This window comes from Lepisma saccharinum, chromosome 21, assembly GCF_977018435.1.
Source record: "Lepisma saccharinum chromosome 21, izLepSacc3.1, whole genome shotgun sequence".
Classification (NCBI taxonomy): domain Eukaryota; kingdom Metazoa; phylum Arthropoda; class Insecta; order Zygentoma; family Lepismatidae; genus Lepisma; species Lepisma saccharinum.
The window spans coordinates 63,197,849-63,222,019 of record NC_139249.1 but is presented as its reverse complement, the minus strand read 5'-3'; the positions used below and the strand labels follow the sequence as shown (position 1 = coordinate 63,222,019).

General features: G+C 37.2%; 1 protein-coding gene across 2 annotated transcripts in view; it reads right to left on the bottom strand.

The window, feature by feature from the left end:
• Positions 1-20,764: 20,764 nt before the first annotated feature.
• LOC146004349 (uncharacterized) overlaps positions 20,765-24,171 on the bottom strand; it is an 89,720-nt gene continuing 86,313 nt past the window's right edge. For both annotated transcript variants that reach the window (XM_083143137.1, XM_083143136.1), the window contains exon 3: positions 20,765-23,523. In XM_083143137.1, coding sequence (XP_082999263.1) covers positions 23,320-23,523 — 204 coding nt within the window. In that variant the 3' untranslated portion in view covers positions 20,765-23,319. The remainder of the gene's footprint in view (positions 23,524-24,171) is intronic.

Below are 24,171 nucleotides of genomic sequence, written 5' to 3'. Positions count from 1 at the left end.
GCCGCGTTTCCCAGCGTCTCAGTGGACGTCATGCTTAATGGTTGCCGCCGCGTAGCAAGCGAATGGGTCTTCTCCTTGAAATGCGAGCGAAGGGTGTATGTTGACAACAAAAGGTGTCGTGTACGACTGGACAAAAATCAGACGTGTAGCAACACCCCTATGACCCCCTTGAAACTCCCACAACTGGAGGCGAAAAGTTTAGGTTTCCGAAAGTTTGTTCTTTTGCCTGTTTTACATCCCGTTTCGGGAATCCGTGAACCAAGCCAGCTCCACAAGACAGAGAATGGGAGAAAGCGAGTTGGTGGAGTAAGCAGTGCTTGCTGCTGAAAACGGCTGGTAGCTCCAGCCACGTTTCTCCTTTCATGAGGTGGAGCCCTCACGAGTCTCTACTTGCACAGACATGCTGGATATATTCCTGGGACAAAGTGCAGAGAGGGGTTTGGGGGTGCGAAGTCCTCCCAGAAATTCTCATTGGACATTGTAATTACCCATTTATAAAGAAAATACTTTTTAGATATGGATCGATCAACAGGGTCCCCCGCCACGGACACTAATGAAACAATTAGTTTATAATTACTGATAAAACTACAGTCAAATCAGCAAATATTTGATATAAACTAAGAAAACTCTACGTCCTTCACGCGAGTGTTTTCTCCTACTTGCAATAAACGAATACAAAAACACATCGTCGGCTTCCTTGATGACAATACTCTACATGTAGGTCATGAACTGTATTGTCACGTATGCTCTTGGAACTCCAGCGGGTGTCCACAGAAATTACTGTTCTGTATCAAACGATACACGTGGGAGGAGAAGACCTATGCTGGATGGGACTCATAGAGACAAATATGTCGGACAGTATTAGAGAGATGGCTGCAAACTAGATGTGTGTTGGCGATTATCTAAGTGGTTTTCCACTTATGGACAAACATTTTCTGTTTGGTGGGTGTATGCAATCCGCATGTAGTGAACGAGAGGGATTGTAGATAATATTATGTTTGAACATCACAATCTTGAACGACGTGTTAAATGCCAAAGCCGATGACTAATTACATTTTTGTATGTCGTGCATCGTTTACTTCCTGAACTGCAATTCACGCGGGTAGGTGTTGTGGAAGATGTCAGTGCTCGACTCTTGAGGTCGCTCAAGAAATCTCTCCGTCGTTTGTCACAAGAACCGGCTATAGCTATTCAACATGTCAAAAGGAAGGGAAAACTGCGAAACTAAGGGCGTACAAAATTACAGCTGTTCAAGATTTGAACGATCCAGATAACGTTAAACGTGTAGATTACTGTAATTGGTTTTTAATGTTTATTGTGCGTAATCCAGATATTCTGAAAATAACGTGGTTTACTGATGAAGCCTGGTTTCATCTCTCTGGGTATGTTAATTCTCAGAATACACGGATAAGGGCAGCTGAAAATCCACGTAGTGTAATCGAAATTCCGTTGCACTCACAGAAAGTTGGGGGTATGGTGCGCTGTCTCAGCATCACGTATAGTGGGTCCAATCTTCTTCAATGAAACAGTGAACACAGTGCGATACAGGGCAGTATTCATGGAATTTGTTGAAAGTTTGGAGAACATTGAACTCACACAGGGTTATTTTCAACAGGATGGTGCTACATGCCATACATCGCATGACAGTATGGCACTGATTGAAAGTTTCTTTGGGAATAGGGTTATTTCAAAGGGATTGTGGCCTCCGAGGTCTCCAGACTTAACTTCACTTGACTTCTTTCTGTGGGGCTTCCTAAAGGGACGTGTGTACACAAACAACCCTACATCCCTGGAAATGTTGAAGCAGAACATTATCACTGAAATTCCGAACATTAGCGCAGAAACACTATGTCAGACAGCCCTTAACATGGGACGGCGTGTTCGACTTTGTTTACAGGAAGGAGGTCGACACTTTCAGCATCTTCTTTAAAGGTGAGATGTTATGTCATATGTCTGTGCAATAATTTTCATGTTTTATTTATGTTTGAGTGAATACAAAAAAAAAGAACTCATTTTCATTAATTCAGTTTAGCAAAAATTCAATACTTCAATGTTATTGTAGGGTACACTGGTGAATATTTGCTGTTTTTGTTGAGGCGTGGGTGATATTACTCGGGATGCATATAAACCGGTAAACATACTCCAATAAATCTCCCATCCTTCCTTATTCATTTGCCACAAACCGCATGGAAATAATACTTCATTTACAAATTTTACACAACAAAGAAAACCATGAGTTTTAAAAAAATCACCCTTCATTACAACTTATTACACAAGATGTTTAATCCTGCTAAGGAAGTAAAATGAATTACCACTATACACTATTTAAATTAGATATTTGTAGGATATCGGGGGGTGGGTTGAGCCCCCTGGGCCCTCCCCATGCCTACGTGCCTGAATACCCAAGCTGTGACCCTTTCCGGAAAAGCCCAATTGCCAACCTCACTTCCACGTAGTACACCCTGGACTGCATTTTGCAGACTAACGAGGCTCTGGCGTCCGGACTCATGGCCAGTATAATCCCCTGGTGGACTCATGTTGTGTTCTGTCCATTTGTGTTTGTGATTGTGCCTTCATCCATTTCACTATTTCGCCTTTCCTCGCGATTAGTCAAAAGTGGAAGAGAGGCGAAGCAAAATAAAACAAATGAATCAATCAGCATTTTACACGCAACGTTTCCGGTTGGAAATGAACGAAAAGTTTCTACACTTGAGACTAAAAAGAAATCAAACTTGATTGCAAATCATTATCAAAATACGGACCTGAGAATTTATTACAGAAGCAGAGTGGAAATTTCCGGCGGATGGCCGGTATTCTACAATATTAAGATTTGCAAACCATTTATTTCTAATATGTTTGCAAATGTAAAGATGTCGAAAGAACTAAATATTTATTTTCTGCTTAAGTGTCGCTCTTGAATTCATTTAGGTAGCACTTCTACTGTAACTTGTGAAACTGACAGCTTATATTATTGAGAAGTAGACAACTGTTTAGCGGACCTACACACATAAGATTGCGAGATAGTACTTTTCAAACAATTCAACATGCTAGATTGATAAATGCAGATAGATTTGTTTGATTTTTTACTTCGCTCTTCTGCCACTTTGTCTAAAACTCGAAAATGAGGATGGGACACTCACAAAGAACACTCATGCCCACAGTGGCGTGCCCAGGATTTTCGAAAGGAGGGGGTTAAGTATACATTTTTTAGTAGTCAGCCCTCATTTTGTCATCTTTTCCTGCATTTGATGTTCTTTTTTTTAGGAATAGTGGACCAAAAGGGGGGTTTATAACCCCTCCTTGGGCACGTCACTGCATGCCCAGATGGGGATTCGACCCCGGGAACATTAGCGTCGGCCCCGGGACCCTCCACGGAGGAGACCCTTAGCCAGGCAGGGGCCTGTCGTCTGGCCCCTTTGACATTAAGTAAAACTATTTTGTATAATTTGTTTGCAGTGAAGAGTGAAAATGTAGACAGCAGGTATTATTTTACTCACAACTTAGTGAAGAATAAACCACAGAACATGAACAGCAGCTATTACATTCGTTCATCTTGTTTATGAGAAAAAGTCTAAGTAACGGCAAGCATTTAGAAGATTCTCTAGACTTTAGAGTATCTTTATCTGTACCTTCCCTGCACCTTTAGAAAGAAATATGTGACTTTGACGTAATCATCCACATTCCTTCCACACCTGCATCAAAGGTGAACAGGTCCAAAGTTTTGAGAACGAAGAGGAGTTTTATTGCTACGGTCGGTATGAGAATGACAGTAGGCACTATGATTGAATATTATGATTTTTTTCTTGTATAATATAAATATCTGTGTCATCAAAAGTAGTATGCAGTGTGTAGTAAGGTATAATGTCAGCAGCAGTCAATTAACACTTCGAGAGATGTTTCAGAAGATATGGGGAAAAACTGTAGTTTGTATGATATTTCTAAATTTTATATTTTATATTTACTTAATGTCATCCCGTCCCCCGTCCCCCGTCCCCCTCCAACATACACATCATTTACCTTCATGTTAAACTTTAGAAAAATGGACTTGGTTTACAAGCCCCCCTGGTAACCCGTGAGCCCCCCACCTGGAGATCAATTCTAGCTACGGGCTTGCAAAGTGCGCGAGTCGTAACCTATAATTGCAAAAAAGGTTAATTCTGTGAAGAGGAAATCATTTTCACATTTAAAAGTGTAAACGAGAAACTTAGAATTATTTTTAGATACCTGCTAACTTTTTGCTTTAATTTGGACCCAGGAACTTTTCTGGCGAGATCGAAAGAAAAAATGTTACCGTTCGTACCGGGCGGCCAGAATTAAAGTTACCCAACTCAGATCCCTCTGTAACCTGTTTGAGGCATCGTAGAACTTTGAAATTTTGTGAATCCACTATGCAGACCATTGGGAAGAAGATGGCGATAAAAAAATAGTTCAATTTTCCGCCACCAGGTTGAAATGTGACGCTTTACTTCCATGATGGGGTGTAATAATGACGTAAACTGCTCCAATTGGTTATGGATTTGCCTTTACCTTGCAATCTTGCAATAAACGAGAGATTATTTTCACGCAACTTCCAGCCACTAACAAATGTCTTTTTAATTAATAACTCAGCTAAATCACTTAACGTGATTATTTGTACAACCCATCATGGTGGCGGAAAATTGAACTTTTTTTTATCGTCATCCTCTTCCCCATAGTCTGCATAGTGGATTCACCAGATTTCAGAGTTCTACGATCCCTCAAACAGGCTACGGAGAGATCTGAGTTGGGTAACTTTAATTCTGGCCACCAGGTATAATAGTTATAAAATAATACTTTCGTCCGGACTGTAAAAATATCTAGATACGGCTATGCTTCAAATATTTTCCTTGCCTAGTACTGTATATTTTCCCTCTATTCTCGGAGATATTTAGCTGTCATACAAAATTCAACCCGGTATACATCTTTTACAAAGGTTTGAGCACAACACAAGGAAAAAAATCTGTGCTTCGTCTGTCGTCTTGAAATACTTTCACTGATTTCACACAATTGAAACACTATACCAGACCCTCAATGTATCTAGCTCTCAGTGGCGGTGATTGGGTCCCAAAACCGGGGGCAAGGTGCCAAAACTAGGGGGCAAAGACAGTATATTTCCCTTTGTAGATATGATACGGGGAAAAAGTGGCGAAAACTGGGGAGGGGGGGCAACTGCCCCCTAATCGCCGCCACTGCTAGATCCCATTGAAATATATGTTGGTAAGTTCTATACATGCAAAACGTTGTCCCAAAATTAATGTGTGAAAGTACTGAACCCTGTTGGCCGTCCTAAACCATGCAATTTCTTTTGAAGTAAGGTGACTAGACTTTTTAAACAACAACAAGGGATATTTCTCATATTTTCCTGAAGAAAGAACGGGACAAAACGGGATGGTACAATGCACATATTTTATATAAAAAACTTTTTCGTCATTACATAAATACTTATCTTTGAAAACTAATTAAATAAATACTATTTAAGTCTCTTACATAATATGGTGATATGCAGTGCAAATTAAAAGTAATTCATTGATATATTTCCTTGAATGGATCTCCTTCAGTAATTCGTTCTTTTCAATAACATTTTGGGAAAGTTTACACACGTGATCGACATACATTTGAAGTTTGTACTGAAAGATCGTACTGGTCACTTGTCCACAAACAATTCATGTATGAAGACACTCGTTCAGTGGAGGCATTAGTTCCAGGTAAACAGAGGGAAACATCAATTTTAAGAAAATTAGAATATGGCATATTGTTGACATTGAAATAATGAAATTATTTCCATACCTAACAATGTCATAGCTCATAGTAATAGCAGAGAAGTTCTATTGTTGCAGTAATTCAATGCCAGTCATTGTCGCAAAAATGATACGTTTTGTTTTATGTTTTTAAAAAAAATCCTGACAGAAACTTAAAAATAGTGACCATTGCGGCTAATACTAGTCACCTTACTTTGAAAGTTTTTATATTATTATATGGGCTAAATGAATGATACCACAAATCTCTTGTGAACTTATTGCTCTGAGATTTTAAAAAATATGGTTTAGATAGAATATTGAATATTCAAATATGAGCACAAAGTGAAAATTTCGGTATTGAGATTATTTGAAACCGCATTATGTTTAATCTGTTTGAAATGAAACGTGAGGCGGAGAGAACATAATTGCACAAGAAGCAGCATACCAAATGTAGAAATAATCTTGGCAGACATCTTGGAAATGGTGGATTTAATATGGTAGCTGCTAACTAATTCCAGTACAACCCATTATGCTGAATAAAATGGGCCCTCTTTATATGTCCTACATATGTTATCATGTAAAAGTCCAATTTGATTGAAATTATTTTTATTAAAATATACATTATTAAAGAGAAGTTACAATGTAGCTAGAGTAAATTACATTGCTGGTACAAAAAATTTATTAAATTTAAACTACACTCGCTTACTATAGAAACAACGCTTTTGCTTTTCTTATAATTTTTCTATATAAAGTATATTTAATACATATACTGATCAGTGGCGATTTCTCTGGGTGTGTAAGTCGTGTGTCAACGGCCAAAGGAAAATTAAATAAAGAAGAAAGTATCTGTACTTTTATAAATTATGATTTTGAGCGTTTTTCTTCAGTTGTCAGTCTCGAGCGCCCGGTAGTTTTCGAACGCGGCGCAGCGCGCAGAGGTTGTCAGGCAGGCAGATCAGTCCCGCACTGCCAGGGCGTTGGAGAGGAAGTACAACGTCTTACCACTGCCAAAACATAGGATAACCGCGCATGCGCACCCTGCCACCCACCACTATGGTTAGCTTCTCAAGGCGTTGTATTTGTTTCCAACGCTTTGGCTTTCATTCATCCCGCGTTCCGTGTTGTTTTGCTCGTGATTGTTGTGCATTATTTTTTAAACGTGTGGTGTGAAGTGATGTGATTATTTTAAGATGGAGAATAGTGAAAGTGTTGTGCAAAAATATTTAAATAATTCATTTTCTTCGCTTTCGTATTCAGAGAAGAAACAAGTGATTGACAATGGTCGACCATGTCCGAATCTCACGATGTGAACATGTGTTAAAGGAAAAAGTGGTGCTGGAAAAGGTTTTGAGAGACATTTTCGAAAAGAACTCTATGAAATTTGAGACTGGCTTTGCGGGTGTGATGTGTTGAATAAATTTTACTGTTGTACATTTTTATTATTCTAGACTAAAAAAGGTGTTGGGAATTATCAAGGGTATGCGGATTTGAATCATCTCAATACTGCAGTGAGAAAACACAGCGAGTCTGAATTGCATCTTTATAGTTTCTTTAAATTTAGTAGTTTTGTTGCCACCCCTACTAGAATTGATGTTCTTTTGGATACTCAACGAAAAGCTGAAATAGAGCTACACATTGAAAAAGTAAAAAAGAACAGGGAAATATTAAAGAGGTTGATTAACGCCGTCTGCTATTTAGCAAAGCAAGAATTGTCATTCCGAGGCCATGAGGAAAATGCAGCCTCTCTAAATAAGGACAATTACATTAAATTCCTTATTGCAAGTGCCGAGTTCGATCCCTCATTAAAAGAACATTTATTAAATTCTACAGTTTTTCGAGGCACTTCGGCAGGCATTCAAAATGATTTAATAAATTCAGTTTCGGATGTTCTGAGAGATGAAATCTACAATGAAATTCAAAACACAGACTTTGTGGCTATCATGGTCGATGAAACATCAGACATTAGCAAAAAATCTCAGGTGTCAACAGTGTTACGTTTTTTTTCGGCCTCACAGAAAAAAGTTATTGAAAGATTTCTTGGATTTCATGACATGAGCGCCGATGAAACTGCAGGAGCTCTTTTTAGTCACGTGACTGAAATAATGCATAAATATAAGTGTGGGGATAAATTAATTGCCCAGACATACGATGGACATTCTGTAGTGAGTGGTCATTTGAATGGCCTTCAAAGTAAAGTTTTGGAAAATTATCCGAAAGCTTTTTTTATGCATTGTTATGTTCATGTCATGAACTTGGTGCTGCAACAATCGTTAGAATGTAACAAAGAGCTCAAGGTGTTCTTTTGTGGTCTTAAATCACTTAAACCTCATTCTCCAAAGAGGTTACACGAACTTTCTGCTTTCATGTCCAGAAAGCTCCCGTCATTAGCTCCTACCACATGAAATTTTACGTCTAGGCTAGTGTGGACAGTCAATGACAACAGAGAAGCACTGCTTATGTTTTTTGAGCATGTTAATGAAAGTGGACACTTCGATCATTTGACTGCAATGACTCCAAGAGGATTTTCTAAATTCCTGAAGGATTTCGAAAATATATTTTTAAAAAAGGCTTTATCCAACTTTCTTGCCTTTTCAGACGTATTATTCAGTATATTGGAGTCTAAAAATGTTGATATTTTGTACTGCAGTAATAAAATAACTGAATTTCAACAACAGCTGAAAAAGGAAAGTGAGAATTTCGAAACACTATGGAATTCTATAACTGGTGCAGTAGAAGAGGAAGAGGTTGTTGAAATGAAAAGGAGGCGACTGAACAACGAACCACAGGAAGACCACTGCCGGAGGCTTTACTTTGAAATCATTGATAATATTAGCAACCAGATAACAATTAGATTCGCATCATTTGAAAAATTGCAATATTTTGATTTACTAAATCCCACAAAACGGGGCTACTTGAATAAAAGATAAAACTTTCCTCACCATCTCGTACATAAATTGCAGGAAATTTATGGCAGTGTGTTTAATTTAACCAAACTGCAGAAGAATGAACTTTATGTTTGGTATGCTTCCACTGAAGGATCAGAGAAAACACCAATTGAGATTGTAAATTATCTACTGGACACGAATCTAGTGGGTGAGTTTACAGAAATGTATAAATTAGCAATGTTGATCGCAACAATTCCTTCCACGACGTCATCTGTCGAGAGATCGTTCACATGACTGAAGAGGATCCACACATTCTGCCGCTCTACTCAAACTCAGAACCGGATGACGAATCTAAGTCTTATCTCCATCCAGAAAGAATTACTTTCTAAGCTGCGAGAAGGGGATAAATCCAAATTTTATGAGGCGGTGATCAGCGCATTTCTCTCTAAAGAAAGAAGAATAGACTGGAATTCAAGTAACTATAAGTAATGAGCAGTTGATTTTTCAAAATTTACTTTTTGGAAGGATAAATGAACGGTAAGGGGAAAACCGGAAATGTGCATTTTAGCGATTTTTCAATGAACGGGTCATTCTTATGCCCACGGTGTTTTTTTTAGGGGTGATAGGTAGGAGTTCCACCAATCCCTCTGGTTGCAAACTCGTGCTTTAAAAATTGATTGTATGGCGAAGTATTGAACATAGTATATTAATTTTCTCCTTACCCTTCAAATATATTAATACTTTAAATGAAGTATTTACTTCATTTAAAATAATTTATGTAATTTAATATTTTTCAAAATATTTATAAAATTACACCAAAAAGGTACGGAGAAAATTTGTAATATTGGTTCACAGAAATGAGAGGGGGAGGGGTTAACATTCCTTCTTTGCCAACGCCTGAAGTTCAGGGTCAGGAGACGCCACTGATACTGATTCATTCCAACAAATGATTGTGGAATGTACTGTACACATTCAATTTTTCTCTCGCTACACATGACACAATTTCGCGCTGTAAACTGCCACTGCCATCTATACGTGTGGAAGAGAAACATGCTGGACTGCTTGTCAGGTAGCGCACCTACCGATAGTTAATGGAACTAACTGCTGAAGCTATGGTTACAAATGGAGACATAATTTGCGCTTGAAATGGAAATTTTTAGCTCGTATGGTTTAACTTGGTTACAAACAATGAGACAGCTGGGCGATGTTTTGCGGAAATCTCGCTAGCAGAGGAAATGAGAAACTTAGAATACTTTTCAAGTACCTGCTCCCTTTTTGCTTTGATTTGAACCCAGGAACTTTTGTGACCATACAAGTTTGGAAGCTAACGCCGATTTAACCTGGCTGGTAACCCTAGAACATTAGTTGGAGTAAGCACTGTTATCCTTATTAACACTAGAAGCGCCAGGATCTTTTACTACCTAGAAGCGCCACCTCCGGTCAAAATGACCGGTATTTAAAATTTGACCACTTAAAATGGATATTGCCAATAATCATCTAATTACTAATAAAACAAAATATTTTGTAAAAAAATACAAAAGTGTCATGAAACCCAGCGATTTTTATTTTCCATGCACTAATTACAACAATAAATATTCATTTTATTCAAGGAAATAAGTCTCCGTCATGAAATTTCACATATTACATTTTTTGCATTTCAGTACTTTTTCTACACCAGAAACACATTTTCCACAAACATATTTGTTGCACATTGAACAAATGTCACTTGTTTTGTTTTCATTGCACAATGCCACCTGGCATTGGCGCCTCTTTCTGGAAACAGAGCGACACACATCAAAGCTAAAAAGGTCTTGCCTAGACACAATGCTTAACTGCTGTGATTCGTTAGTTGTGTCGCGAAGGAAGTTTAAAAATAGAACAGAAATATATATTTTTTGCCGTTGAGGGTCTGTCGGTTGAGAGATTTAACAAGCGGCTACACAAAAGAGTTCTACTATTTCGGATCAGTACCTTCAATTTTTTTTTGGATCCGCCACTGGATATGTGACACTTGTCACTTGGAAACGAACCTACAGAAATGAATGAAACCCTTCTTACCGGAGTGACACGACATGCTGCACATGTGGCTTGTCACACATCGCATATCGCGATAATGATGAATGTTGATTAGATGAAATTGAAGGAATAGGTATGCTCAGATCGGGATACAATCTTTGGTGGTTAGGTGTGGAAGCGAATGCTTGTACTTCCGGAGCATGTTAGATCCCTCATATTGTTAAAGCCATTCTTAATAACAAAACATATTTAAGTTAATCGATATTATTTTATCAGTGTAATTTTCATCATTCTTTGTTTTAGAAAATAAAATCCTTACAGAAATATTTGAACCTAAAAAGGATGAGGAGGCAGGTGAATGGAGAAGGTTACATAATTAGAACTGAATAATTTGTATTCATGTCCAGATATTATTAGAATAATTAAATCAAGAGGACTTAGGTGGACAGGCCGTGTGGCACATAAGAGAGTGCTATATGTATGAGTATAAATATGAGTTTACAGGATTCTTGTTGGAAAACCTGATGGTAAGAGACCAGTAGGACGACCAAGACGAAATGGAGGGTAACGTTGAGATGGACCTAAAGGAAATCGTTAAGGATTGAAAAGATTGGATTGATCTTGCCCAGGATAGTGACAGATTTTGTTCCTGCAACCATAAACCTTCGGGTTTAAGAAGGCTAGAGAGTTAGTTAGTTTGTTAGTGTTATTTCCACATTCAAGTTCCAATTAGCAACAGAATTCACGTTACACCTGCCATCTAAAAAATTCTCCATATGTTATGATTCTGTTTAAAAGTAGTATGCTCTCTAATACAGTAATGTGGTAACAAAGTTGTTGCGACAAAATAGGAAACAAACTAGTCAAAATGAGTTGTTCATTTTGTCATACTCCATGCATAAAGCTAGTAAGTTCGTGCAAGTTTGAGAACTATTTTGTCCCCAATTCAGACCCTCCTTCGTGTTTGTTTCCTTATTCCCGTCATCATTAAACAATCATCCTCTTCCGCTGGACAAATTTTGAAGTAAAAAAATGCAACTCAGCTGCAGTTACAATTACTTATTTCACAAAGTAACTCATCTACGGTTACTTTTACAGTTACTTTATTCTGGAGCATATCTTGTCTATTTCACTGAAGATGCAAAAGTAAGCATTAATATTCATTAATATTCAATAAATTATAATTCTCATATTGTCAAATATAATTTCATAGAGTATACTTGAAAATGTATTTCTATTTTAAGCAAACCACAATTTCCTTGATTACTGTGGAATTAAGAAGTTGTGACACGTCTAAGATGATTGTCTGAGATAATTTGCTAGAAGGCTTAAATCCCCTTGGGCACATGCAGTAGTAATTTTGTTGATCAAAGTATAACATTTTCTCACAATTTTTGTTAGTGATCAACTGTCCTGCTCTTTCAGACAAGCAATTGTTTGGAAGAAAGTTTATTTCCATGCAAAAAGGAAAAGTTACTGTAAAGCAATTATGAATTTCTTTACTAGGTACTTATAGCGTAACTGATGTAAAGTTACTAATTTCAGAAAGTAACTTAGTAGAATTTGCAATATTCGAAAAAGTTACTGTTATTAGTATTACGAAATTATTCGCCCAGCACAATAAAAAACACATAATCATAATCATCATTTCTCTCTTTTTCTCATTGTTTTTTAGTAGGCTGAAAAGTAGGCTTCAAGTTTATTAACATTTGCTAGTAACAAGCCTATAAAAATCATATTCCATATCATGACACATGTATGAATTTACTCTGAGCTCAGTGATCATGTAGGAATGTCTTATGCTATGGAAACCTGGATAGCTACCTTTAGTAGTTCAGTTTCGAAATGGTACACCAGTGGCAAATTTAACGATGTATACCGCAAATAATAATTATGCATTGGCGTTTGTTAAAATTCAAGAACGGACATTTTAATTACAATGTATTACATTGTTTCGATTATTATTAACCAACTCTCTCATTCTTAAACACAGAGGATTATTGACGCCACAACAAATAGGATATAGGTCTACTGGACAAAATCAATCTTTACCATTTTGGCCAATTTATGCCCAATTCATTATAGTCCCTCCAGATTTGATCTTCCCAAAGTCTTAAGATTTTCCAGCACAGATTCTGCAAGCATCTTCTTTATCTCCTGCGCGTGTCACGTGGCAGATCCACGGAAGCCTTTTTAATTTAATTACTGTGATGATCATTGGAGTCGCTAGCTTTAAATTTTTCTGGAGAGGAGGGAGACAATCGTAGGTACAGATATCTATGGATTTCTGCAAGAGTGACGATGCAATATTCTTATGGACAGCATGGAAAACAAAAGATTCTTAAGTTAATCGACATTATTTTATCAGCGTAATATTCATCATTCTGTGTTTTGGAAAATAATAATGAACACAATTATTATTACTGAACTTTTATTTTTTTACTTTTACTTGACTTTTTTTTTAGATTAATCGTGAGAAGTGTATGAATGGAAAAGTTCAAAGTAACAAACGATGAAACCTAGTTTCGAAAGAACGCGTAGGATCCTAAATCAAATTAGAAATATTAATTTGAACAAAATAAGAAACTGTTATAAACCTGTATAGTTATAAAAGTTATGAGATTGCAAATAGGAAGAAAAAAAACAATACCATTCCATTCAACATATGTAGGTAACCCTTATGTAGGTAAAGCCATTATTAATATCGGGGCATATTTTTACTTTCATCTTCTTAACAACTTCATGAAATATTCTACCTTATTAAAATATATTCTGCAAGTACTAGCGTACACAGGATTTTTGTCGGGGGTCAGCGTTTCAGGAGAGCGGGATACACAATGAAACATTTCATAATTAGCACCTTTAACCTTTCGTTTGGGGGCCTCCCCCATGGTGCAGTGGTAGCGTCATTGCCTTGTAATCAAGGGGTCTCGGGTTCGATACCCGGTGGGGGCACAAGTGGTTCGGATCCCACTTTAAACTGTAAGTCCAGTCCCGATTAGCCTTACTGTGCACAAAGTGGACTTAAAACAGCAACTCAAACCTTTCGTTTGGAGAGTTACTCAATGCTAGAAATGATTCGGTGGTCATTTTAAAGGCATTTGGCATTTGTCATCTGGTTCTTCCCCGAGTTCTTTACTGATTGAATTACAAAATTTCGATTTCCTCATCAACTCTCCCTCCCAACCTGCACACGCCAGTGTTTGCAAGCGAGACCTTGCTTTCCAAGATGCTACCCTGAACTACAATGACAACCAAACACACTAAAGTTACATCTTCTGCTGATCCACTTTGAGTTTTGCTTGCTTGAGTTTTTATTTTAAGTCCATATGTACAGAAAGGCTAATCGGGACTGGACCTACAGTTTAAAGTAGGATCCGAACCACTATGCAATGTGCCTCTACTGGATATCGAACCCAGGACCCTTTCATTTCAAGGTGACGAAGTTACCACCCTGAACCGCTTTGTTGACAAATGCGCTACTACTATCGACTTCATCTGAACATCATTGTTCCTAAACACTTTATTTTTCTTTATTGTTGTCGCTTTCAATTAATAGGGTACCTCTAATCCAAGGAGCGCCAATACCTTGTACCCGTATTTCCATACGTGCACACTATTATCAATATCTACATATATCATTTTTCTTCTACCTTTATTATTATTATCGAACATTCAGCACGTTTCCAAATCCCCGTCAGTTTCAGAGAAGCCAAGCAAAGGTCATTTGCCTTGCCCACAAAAGGCGACGGCTATATTTACGCTTTCTCTCCCAGAAGCCCCTTTGTCTCCCCAATATTTCCATTCTTCCCTGCAACCAACCCCCTCCTCCACGCCAGCCAATAGAAAGTGGACATGGACAAAAACCCGTAACCCAACGGTGAATTTTGGCGGTTCAGTGTGCGTCTATAAGCTAGACAGAGGACATCGGTGTTGAGAATGCAAGTGAAGAATCGGTGTTGAGAATTCAGGTGACAAGTGTGTGTCTAGAACTTGTACCGGAGAATCTGTTGTCGAGAAGTTGCAAATCTGTGTTGAGAATTTAAGGTGACAACTGTGTGTCTAGGAACAGTACAGAAAAGTCGGTGTCATGAAGAGTCTGCGTTATGAAGTCAGTGTCCGTCAGTGCCCAGAGTATTGCAAATAACATTTAAGTTACGATGAACGGGATAGTTTTCGTTACAAGATAAACTGTATCTTTTTACATATAAAAGTATATATATGTAACTGGTCAGCGTGCAGAAGACAGATGTGAACTGTGACGTGTGCTTCCGCGGCCTGATATATATGTAGGAATTGTCACCGGAGGGCAGTGTGATTGACAGCACGGACAGTTGGGACAACCAGGCTCCCTAAGGACAGACAATGGAGACATCAATACACAGCGCCAGGACATCGGTGTAAGTGTGACCCGAATTGAAATTAAGGTGTGGACTTGCAATTCTCATTATCATGTAGAGATTCTTAACGTAATACATATTCACATATCACAGTCCATGAATCAAATCGCTATAATTTCATATGCAACCCCATCCTTTTCCCCAATCTCAATAATATTTTCTATTTGTTTATGTGCACCGTGCAGGTACAGCCGGGCATCGAACCCTGGATGGCTTGGTCCCCAACCGCCTATTGTTCGGCTTCAACCAAGCGGCCCAGGGGGGAAAGAGCTAGCCTGTACGGCCACAACCTCCTCCAACACTCTTTGAAATCGTTCAACCTAATCCACCCCCTAAAAATCTGAAAATTACAAATTGTGAAACGTATGAGATTTACAAGCGTTAACACACATCCCTTCCCCCGACAAATAAAGAGAAAACTATTTTTACCTGGTAGAGATTTTTATTGATGGGAGATAGATACTCAGAACGATAGCACAAATTCACAGAATGTCAGTTAGAATTTTACGATTATTCCTCGGGTGAAGGCAATATTCAAAATAAAAATGCAATAAGATATGTATAAAGATTAAATTCAATTAAAATCTGGTAGAGGAAAAATGGGGGGAGGAAATAATCCGTTCCTAAATTTACCTGCCGGACAGAGTGATTCACTAGGCAATTGATTCAGATAATTTAGTCTATGACGATGGTTACTGCAATTCCTCATATTTCCATTTCAGACTCACGTGAGTTGAAGAATTACTAGACCCTGATTTCCCTAGATTAGGAAAGATGTCGTGCAGTACAAGAACTGACGGGAAAATATCGACATCCTAAAGCTAGATATTTTCCCTCGTAACTCTATTGCCGATTACCCCTTTCCCTTAAGGATACACTCGACGATTTAAGTCTAAATATCCTAAAGCAGGATATTGTCCCACGAACTTTAATGCTCACCCACCCTTGGAATAAGACTACAGACGACAAAATTACTATTTTGTAGATTAATCTCTAGATTTATTTCAAGAGGATAAGAATAGATGAATTTGAGTTTAACATGGATTGCAAGAATTAAGTTTGCTGAGATTTTATCATTTTCATTTGTCAATATTTGTTACTATTTTCATTTGTACGTGGATTTGTAAACTGATACAAATCATTATTATGATTTTTAAAAAATATAAAAATTTGACAAACCACTAAGTTTTCTAGAATCGTATTTCAAATATATGATTCATCTTCAATTAATAATAGCAGGCTTCCGTGGCGGAGAGGTTAGCGCTACGACGCCAGGGGTCCCGGCTTCGAATCCCGACCTGTGCATGGGTGTTTGCGAGTGTCCCTTCATCAATTTCATCATATCATTACTCATCCCCATCTTCGCAATTAGCCAAAGTGGCACTAAGACGAAGTAAAATAAACTAAATGAATCAATCAAAATCAATCAAACCAATTCAATTAAAAATAAAAATAAGATGAAAATGTACAGGGTGGCCCGTACGTCTCCTCCCATTCACATATTTTGTGTGTCCAGTGTATCTGTGTGCTGTCCTTTATTCTCGCTGCATAATATTATGCGACGCCACTTTCTGTGAGACATTTTTCGCAACATAGCAGGGGTTATTGTTCCAAATGCCGCTGTAACAGCTGCCCTCAACCCACCATTGGAATTATAACGTTTTTTCGACGCAGTGTCCATTATTCGTCCCCAAAGAGAGTTATCACTCGTTGTCAAGTCCGGACTTTCATAGGTGCCGGGGATATTCCAGAACCACGACCTATCCATTTATTAGGATAAGTGTCATTGAGATAGTCACGCACACAGAGGGCATAATAAGCCGGAGAGCCATCTTGTTGAAACCAAACCTCATCTCTGATTCCAAGTTCATCGAGTTTTGGTATAAACCATTGTTGTAACATATTGAGATATGAAATATGGTTTACTGGCCCATGAACATGGCATCTCATAATATTATGTGCAACAGCACACAGAAAACTCTATACACTAGATACATAAGATATACGAATGGGTAGGGACTTACTGGCCACCCTGTATAAAACTACACCCAACAAATAGCTCTGCCCTAGTTTAACTATTATATGGAGTAACATAAAGGAAACTAGAGGAAAGTTCTAAATAAATCAAACTAGAAACTTGTAACCAACATATATAATAAAAGTCATTTAAAAAAATGAAAGTATATTCTCGTGATAATGATGTAGTAACTTCAAGAAGAGATTTGTATTTTGATAAACGTTTGTGTTTAATTGCAAAACATTTCGTTATTTCAAATCGGGCTCAAGGTAAAGATTAAAGAGTTACGTAAGCCGCTACGTGTGAACCTATGCCAGTGACAGTTCTTGCCTTCCATGGGAATAATCTTGTTCTGTTTTCTCGTGCGCCGAAACACACTAAATTCTCTTCTGCGTCAGTTGAGCTGATATTGAAGTTTCTGCATCACACGGTGCTGCGACAAACATCTGGAGCAGTCAACTACGTCACCAGCACGGGAATACCATGACGACATCCAGCATTCGTTAGTCCTTCATTGTCCTCTGTTGTCCTTGTCGCAGAACTCGTGAGATTTCCTGAAGATTTCAAAGAAGAGTGTGCTACGGGTATTATACGTTTCAGAACTGCAGAAGTTGTGTCGGGCTTGTAGTTTTTGATTGAATCAGGCTCCATGAGTCGTCACGCTTCAAAAGTTTAGTTCGCTGCACTTTTTGACACTAGGTGCAGTCAGTGCAGGTGTATCCCGGTGTCAGGCTGGTGCAATTAAACGACGTTCAACCAAGCAGACGAATAGCGGTGTTCAAGTTCAGAAGATTCAACAAATGCTTGTCTTCTGCTTTAAACGTTCATTTGATTAGTTAGCACGCAGCACGTGACCGTACTCCGCTCCAGAACGTGGTGCAAACGGTGCAGACACCAAATACACTACTTGACACCAAATGAACGAAGTAGACGGTTCGGTGTTGCACCGTGTAACCAACTAGACTCGTGAGTGCAGAGAGAGTCAAAAAGTGCAGGGAACTAACGGGGCTGGAGGTTCTGCGTTTGAGACATGAGTGTTTCTTTGTGATTGCTCTGTCATTGGCTGTATAACTCATCTTCATCGTCGCGATTAACCTAAAGAGGTATAACAACGAATTAAACAAACTACAATACAAAATGATCTTACCGAAGTTTAGAATCACAAGATGTGATTGCTACATCCTACGAAATTGAAAAAAAAAATATTTGAAATATCAGTAAAATTACACTAGGGAACATGATTTTTGCCCCCGTGAAAGTAATGACTGTTTCTAATGTGTTTTGTAGTGTAGTAAGCGAAACTAATCCTCAAAATTCTCCTACACTTAAAACTTTTTCATAATGTCAATTTTTAATAAATTAAAATTTAAGGTATAAGGTATACGAACATTGGAAAATAAGGCTAGATGTTTACCTGGAAAAGAAAGGGAAAGAATTACTTAATTCGAAAAGTTGTTATGTAAATTTATATATAAGAGACCGGTACACCACAGCGAGGAACTACCAGTTCCAAAACCGCCACCCACATAGGTTGTGCAAGCACCAGATGAAGATACCTCAGACGAACCGTCAACATCAATCGAGGTAGAATACCATTGTGACGAACAAGATGATGGTGTGCACCTCATTATGCAGGAGGACCTAAGTGATCTTATACGCGATTTAAATTTGGGAAAAAAAAGAAGCAGAGAATCTTTTTTCAAGGCTTCAGCAGTAGAAACTCCTTGCGAAAGACACGAAAATTTCCATTTATCGAAACCGTGACGAACAGTTTTCCAAGTATTTCACAATGAAAGAAAATATGTGTTTCTGTGTGTATATATATATCGTTTCCTTAATGAATGAGTTCGGTGTTCGACATTCAGTACCCGATTGGAGACTGTTCATAGACTCCTCAAAATTAAGTATGAAAGCTGTATTGCTGCATAATGGCAATGTTTTACCATCAATTCCTTTATTCCATACTCTAAATACGAAGGAAACATACGAAACAATGTCTGTTTTGTTAGCAGATGTAAATTATAATAAGTATGAATGGGAAATCTGTGCTGATCTCAAGGTTATTGCCTTGCTCATATGATTACAGGGAGGTTTTACGAAACATTGCTGCTTTTTGTGCCTGTGGGACAGTCGCGACACAAGTCGTCATTTTGTAGTTAAAGATTGGGGAATGAAGGATGAATACCAAATTGGAGAAAAAAATGTGGAATATGTGGCGCTTGTTGATCCAAAGAAGATTCTTCTCCCACCACTACATATTAAATTAGGATTGATGAAGAACTTCGTGAAAGCCTTGAATAAACATGGCAGTGGATTTCGTTACCTCCAAGACCTTTTCTCGAACTAGACAACAAGCAAAATTGAAGGAAAGTATTTTTGTGGGACCACAAATTAGAAAACTCCTGAAAGACCATTTTTTTAATCAAAGCTCCAAGACGTCGAGCTGGCAGCGTGGCGTTTCTTCAAAGCTGTGGTGAATGGATTCCTGGGAAACAAAAAAGAAGAGAACTATGAATTTCTAGTTTCAGAGCTACTGAGGTGTTACAAAGAAATGGGTTTGCCAAATGTCTTTAAAAATTCATCTTCTACATTCTCATCTTGAATATCTTGAATATTTTCCGCAGAATTTAGGTGATGTAAGTGATAAACTGGAGGAAAGGTTCTATCAGGACATTTTTGACATGGAACGTCGTTACCAAGGACGATGGGACCCAGCCATGTTAGGGGATTACTGTTGGAATACGAAACGAGAAAGTAGCACTGAATATAAGAGACGTTAATTGAAAGGTAGTAATTTTTTACCTATTCTCAAGTAAACGTATGCTTTTGTATTGTTCAAATTTCCTTATCTGTAGCAAGGTAATTACTTTTGACTAGTGGTTGATTACTAATTTCCTTACAAAATGATACTTTATATTATTTACATGTACTTACATGATATGCATTTCATGGCTCTGTACATTTGTTACTCATATTTCCATGTATACTGAAATCTACCTGTAAAAATAAAATCTTGCGTGTTAGAGCATTTCTTTTGTTATTTTTGAATTCAGCACACTTGTTTCCATAAGAGGCAACTCATTTCCCTCTGGAGGCAAAATAAAATATTTAATTTGTCCCCTAGTGTTATTAATCATCAGATCATTTTTCGTTGTTGTTGTCTAAAATTTTGGAGAGTGAACATACTTGTCAAAAAATGCTGAAACAAGTCACTTATAGGAATTCAAAGAGTTTTTTGTGAAGATATAAAAATACATAAGTGGTATAAAGAGTGTTTGGAGACGAGCTTTGTATCAAGACACAAACAGTACAACACGATAAATATTGTGGTAGATTCGTGGAAGCTTATGGCTTGTAATGACCCAGTGGAAAGTATTTAGAGTCAGTCCAGGAGTCTCCTCGACTGTACAATTCTAGGAGACAATTACGAAACTTTTGTCATGTCCATGACAGCTGCATTTATTTGGAGGACACACTTCAAATAACAAAAGTTGGTTCCCCAATACAATTTCACCACAATGGATGACGAAATATAGGTTTGTGAAATTATTACTCCTTTATTTTGAATGTTTTTCTATGAACAAAATGGAGAAGGAATGTTGACAATCAAAATATTGAAAGTCGTGGAATATACAAGAATATAGTATTTCTTAAAAAAAAAACTTGAAATAATGAGTATTTTTTGCATTATTTATTTGTTCTCTAATGACTAGTGTACAATTCTTATTATTTCATAAAACATGAAGGATACAATATTTTCTCTGCAAAAGCAGTAGATACAACATTTGTCTTAAAATTAGTAAATACAGAACATCATTATTGCAGTACTGATAGTAAAATGAGAATTAGAACAATTTCTGGAATTATTGCACAACTTATTAAAGTTTCCAGGCACTTAAATTGCTGAAGTATTCGCTTACGGAGATGCTTTACTAAAATATACAATCTCTTGAAGGTACAGAACACTATTCTAAACATCCGATGCCACCTGGTGGCTACTTAAGAATCCAGAGATTATCTCTAGAACGATGGAGTTCAACGGCTTACACACAAATATTTAAGTACATACATAGTTAACACTTAGGCAAGGACAGAGAAGATTTGATTGCGGTGATATACGTGTATACTTTAATTTCGCTGGTGAAGGTTCGCATGGCAAGTTAACTGTGTCAACATCTTCATTTGTTTCGACTCATAATTCGACAAATGATAGCTAATGTTATTCAGGCTGTCTGAAAAGGAGAAAGCTGTCTGTAGAATATTAACACTTTGCAGAGAATATGGGACGGAAGATTTGCCTAATGTGCTGGCACAAGGTTTTTGAACTCTTCCTGCACTGAAAATGAGTTCAATTGGAACAAGGGAATTGTCGTGAATTTCAACTATCCAATGCTAGGATTTATAAGAAATACGATCATCAAAATATGCAAAATGAAAAATTCACTCATGATCTAAAATTACCATAAATATGCGCTGAAACAAAATGTCCACACATAAAAGTTATGCACTAAGAAGAATTTACATTTCGAATTAGTAACTTTTCTCATACAGTTAGCTATTCATGTGTGAACTATTTATTAAAGACTAAAATACAGAATATAAAGAGTAAAAGGTTTGAACTTTGAAAGTATAAGGGCAAATTTATTTTGCCTTGCAAATATCAATACCATATTCAGAGGTATTTTCACCCACTTCTTGCTAGTTTGTTTCACAAACCCCGAGTTTCAAGGCCAATGACACCTTACATACAACTCACGCAATTGTACAATTGTTACCTTGTACAAATTTTCAAAATGAATGTCAATCTATTTTCAGCCAACAAGAACTTGTATCTACAAAGGCTTCATTCTACTTCAACCATTACAAGATGTGCAAATTTAATCCACTTCAGAAATGACTAATGTATAAAGAATGTTTTTTTAAACCTTAAAAACAGCGAAAATAACCTGAATACAACTGATAATTGTTAATATATGTTCAGTCACGCAGAAATGAATAACTATAATCAAAGCATCTTAATATAATTAGTTTTGCATAGCATGAATGTATATATTTCGGAAATGTATCACACTTTCCACAAAAATAAAGCCAGCAAATCCTGGCCCTATTTATAAGTCATTCACAACATAAAACTTCTCTGCACAAGCATAATATTCTCCGCGATGCTGAGTCGCGTGTGTTGCCTAGAAGCACATTGTGTGCTTCTTGTTTTAAAACGTGAAAACACAAAAGGAACACTAACACTCAACAATTTGCCATCTTAATTTGAATCCTTCCACTAGTTTCAAGAAATTTTAAAATGAATAGCACCTAGCGTGCAAGAACGCTACCTAAGATATGACATTATACCTCTTTACTGTAACTTTTTCATGCGACAATTAACTTCATAAATTGAAGTCAGCATGACATTTTATCAAAAGGTTTAACAAGCATTAGTGCTTGAAGAGGTCATGAGATTATATTTCCTCCCACACCAAAATATCTCCATTTTTCCAAGTATTACAATCGTAGTATTAGCGTGGCGGAAATTTCGTATTTATTATTCTCGGTAACACTCGGTTAAGAGAGTATTCGCAGATCTGTCTACAGAAGTTTCACAAACTAACTGGGTTCAATTGGCTAAAGTTCCTTGAATTTTGATCTGACAATTGGAAAATTATAAGAATTTACATAGATATGAGGTTTCTGCAATAGACCCTAAAGTATAATATGTTCTGGAAAAACAGCTTTCGAAACCTAGCTGTCCTCTGGAATCAAAGGTTAAGTGATAGCATAATGATTAGTTGCAACCGTACCAAAATTGAGGGAACTTAAGCACCAATCTTCGTGCACTGCACAAGAACTCATGAGTCCAGACTAAAGGCCATCTGTTGAGCTCGTGAGGCTTAGTGAAGGCCTATTAGTACCATTTAGTCGTATTAGAAGTGTCTTGAGAACTGACACTGCTGTTCGCTGATAAAAAATAACATTTACAACTCGTACCAGCACACTTTCGGGTGTGTATATTGATGAATGTGCACAACACTTCTCGGAACGACTTAAAAATAAAGCACTGCTCGATTTTTCACTATCACAAACGTATCACAATATAAAACGTATTGCTAAACCAGTACTTTCTTAACAAAATGAAAAACACACGCGCTGATCATCTTGACTGGAACTTGTTTCCAATCATATGCAGTATACGACACTTCTCCTGTAACTTTTCTTTTACTTCATGCATTATTCTCGCTCAGCGATGCATTTCAGCTGATTGTGGTGCTGGGACGGGAATTCTGGGGCTGGCATATTGTGACAATGTGTTCCTCCTTGCCTCCGGAGGTCTTGTTGTGACAAATATCGACGGAACTGTAAGGTGGCGGAAGATCAGGGCCTACCACAGAGTCATAGCTGGGAGGTAGTTCAGCGCTCGATACTAGATGGATCTGGCTGCCTACGCAAGTCGACACCTAGAAAATAACATGCGAATAAGTTGTAACACCATAGCTAACAATAAATAAATAGGACACATTCTATAAGGCTTTATTTCGTTAACATAATAACAAAACAATTTGATCTTAATTAGCACATAAAGTTCCCTTGTATAATGCCAGAGACCAAATTTCTATCACTAGTAGATATTTCTCGCCTCTAGTCAGTAATAAGTTTGATAAGAATTTATATTTTATATTTTTCAATCTATTTAGGTCATTAAAGCTATCTCTTTATCTCTATATGTGATATTGAAAGCATTGTAAATATTAACTCATGTCAAATTAATTTTGGTCTGATTTAAATTTTATACTATACAGATAATTGTATACTATTTCTTTTATTGTCTTTAATTCATTTCTAGTGTTGTATGAAGGATATACTGTCCACAACACTAAAATAAACATATTTCTATTTCTACTCTGTAGAACGTATAAAAATAGGTTTGTTCATTAGAAGATTATTGGGCATAAGATATTTTAGTACAGTAATGATGTCTTGCTTGTATGTACAAATGTAATATAGTGTGTTTAGGAACAAGACAAAACTCCAAATTTAGGTTTTATAATCATAAACATTCTTGATATAGACCATTTATGTGTTCGATTCATTAATGGAACAAATCG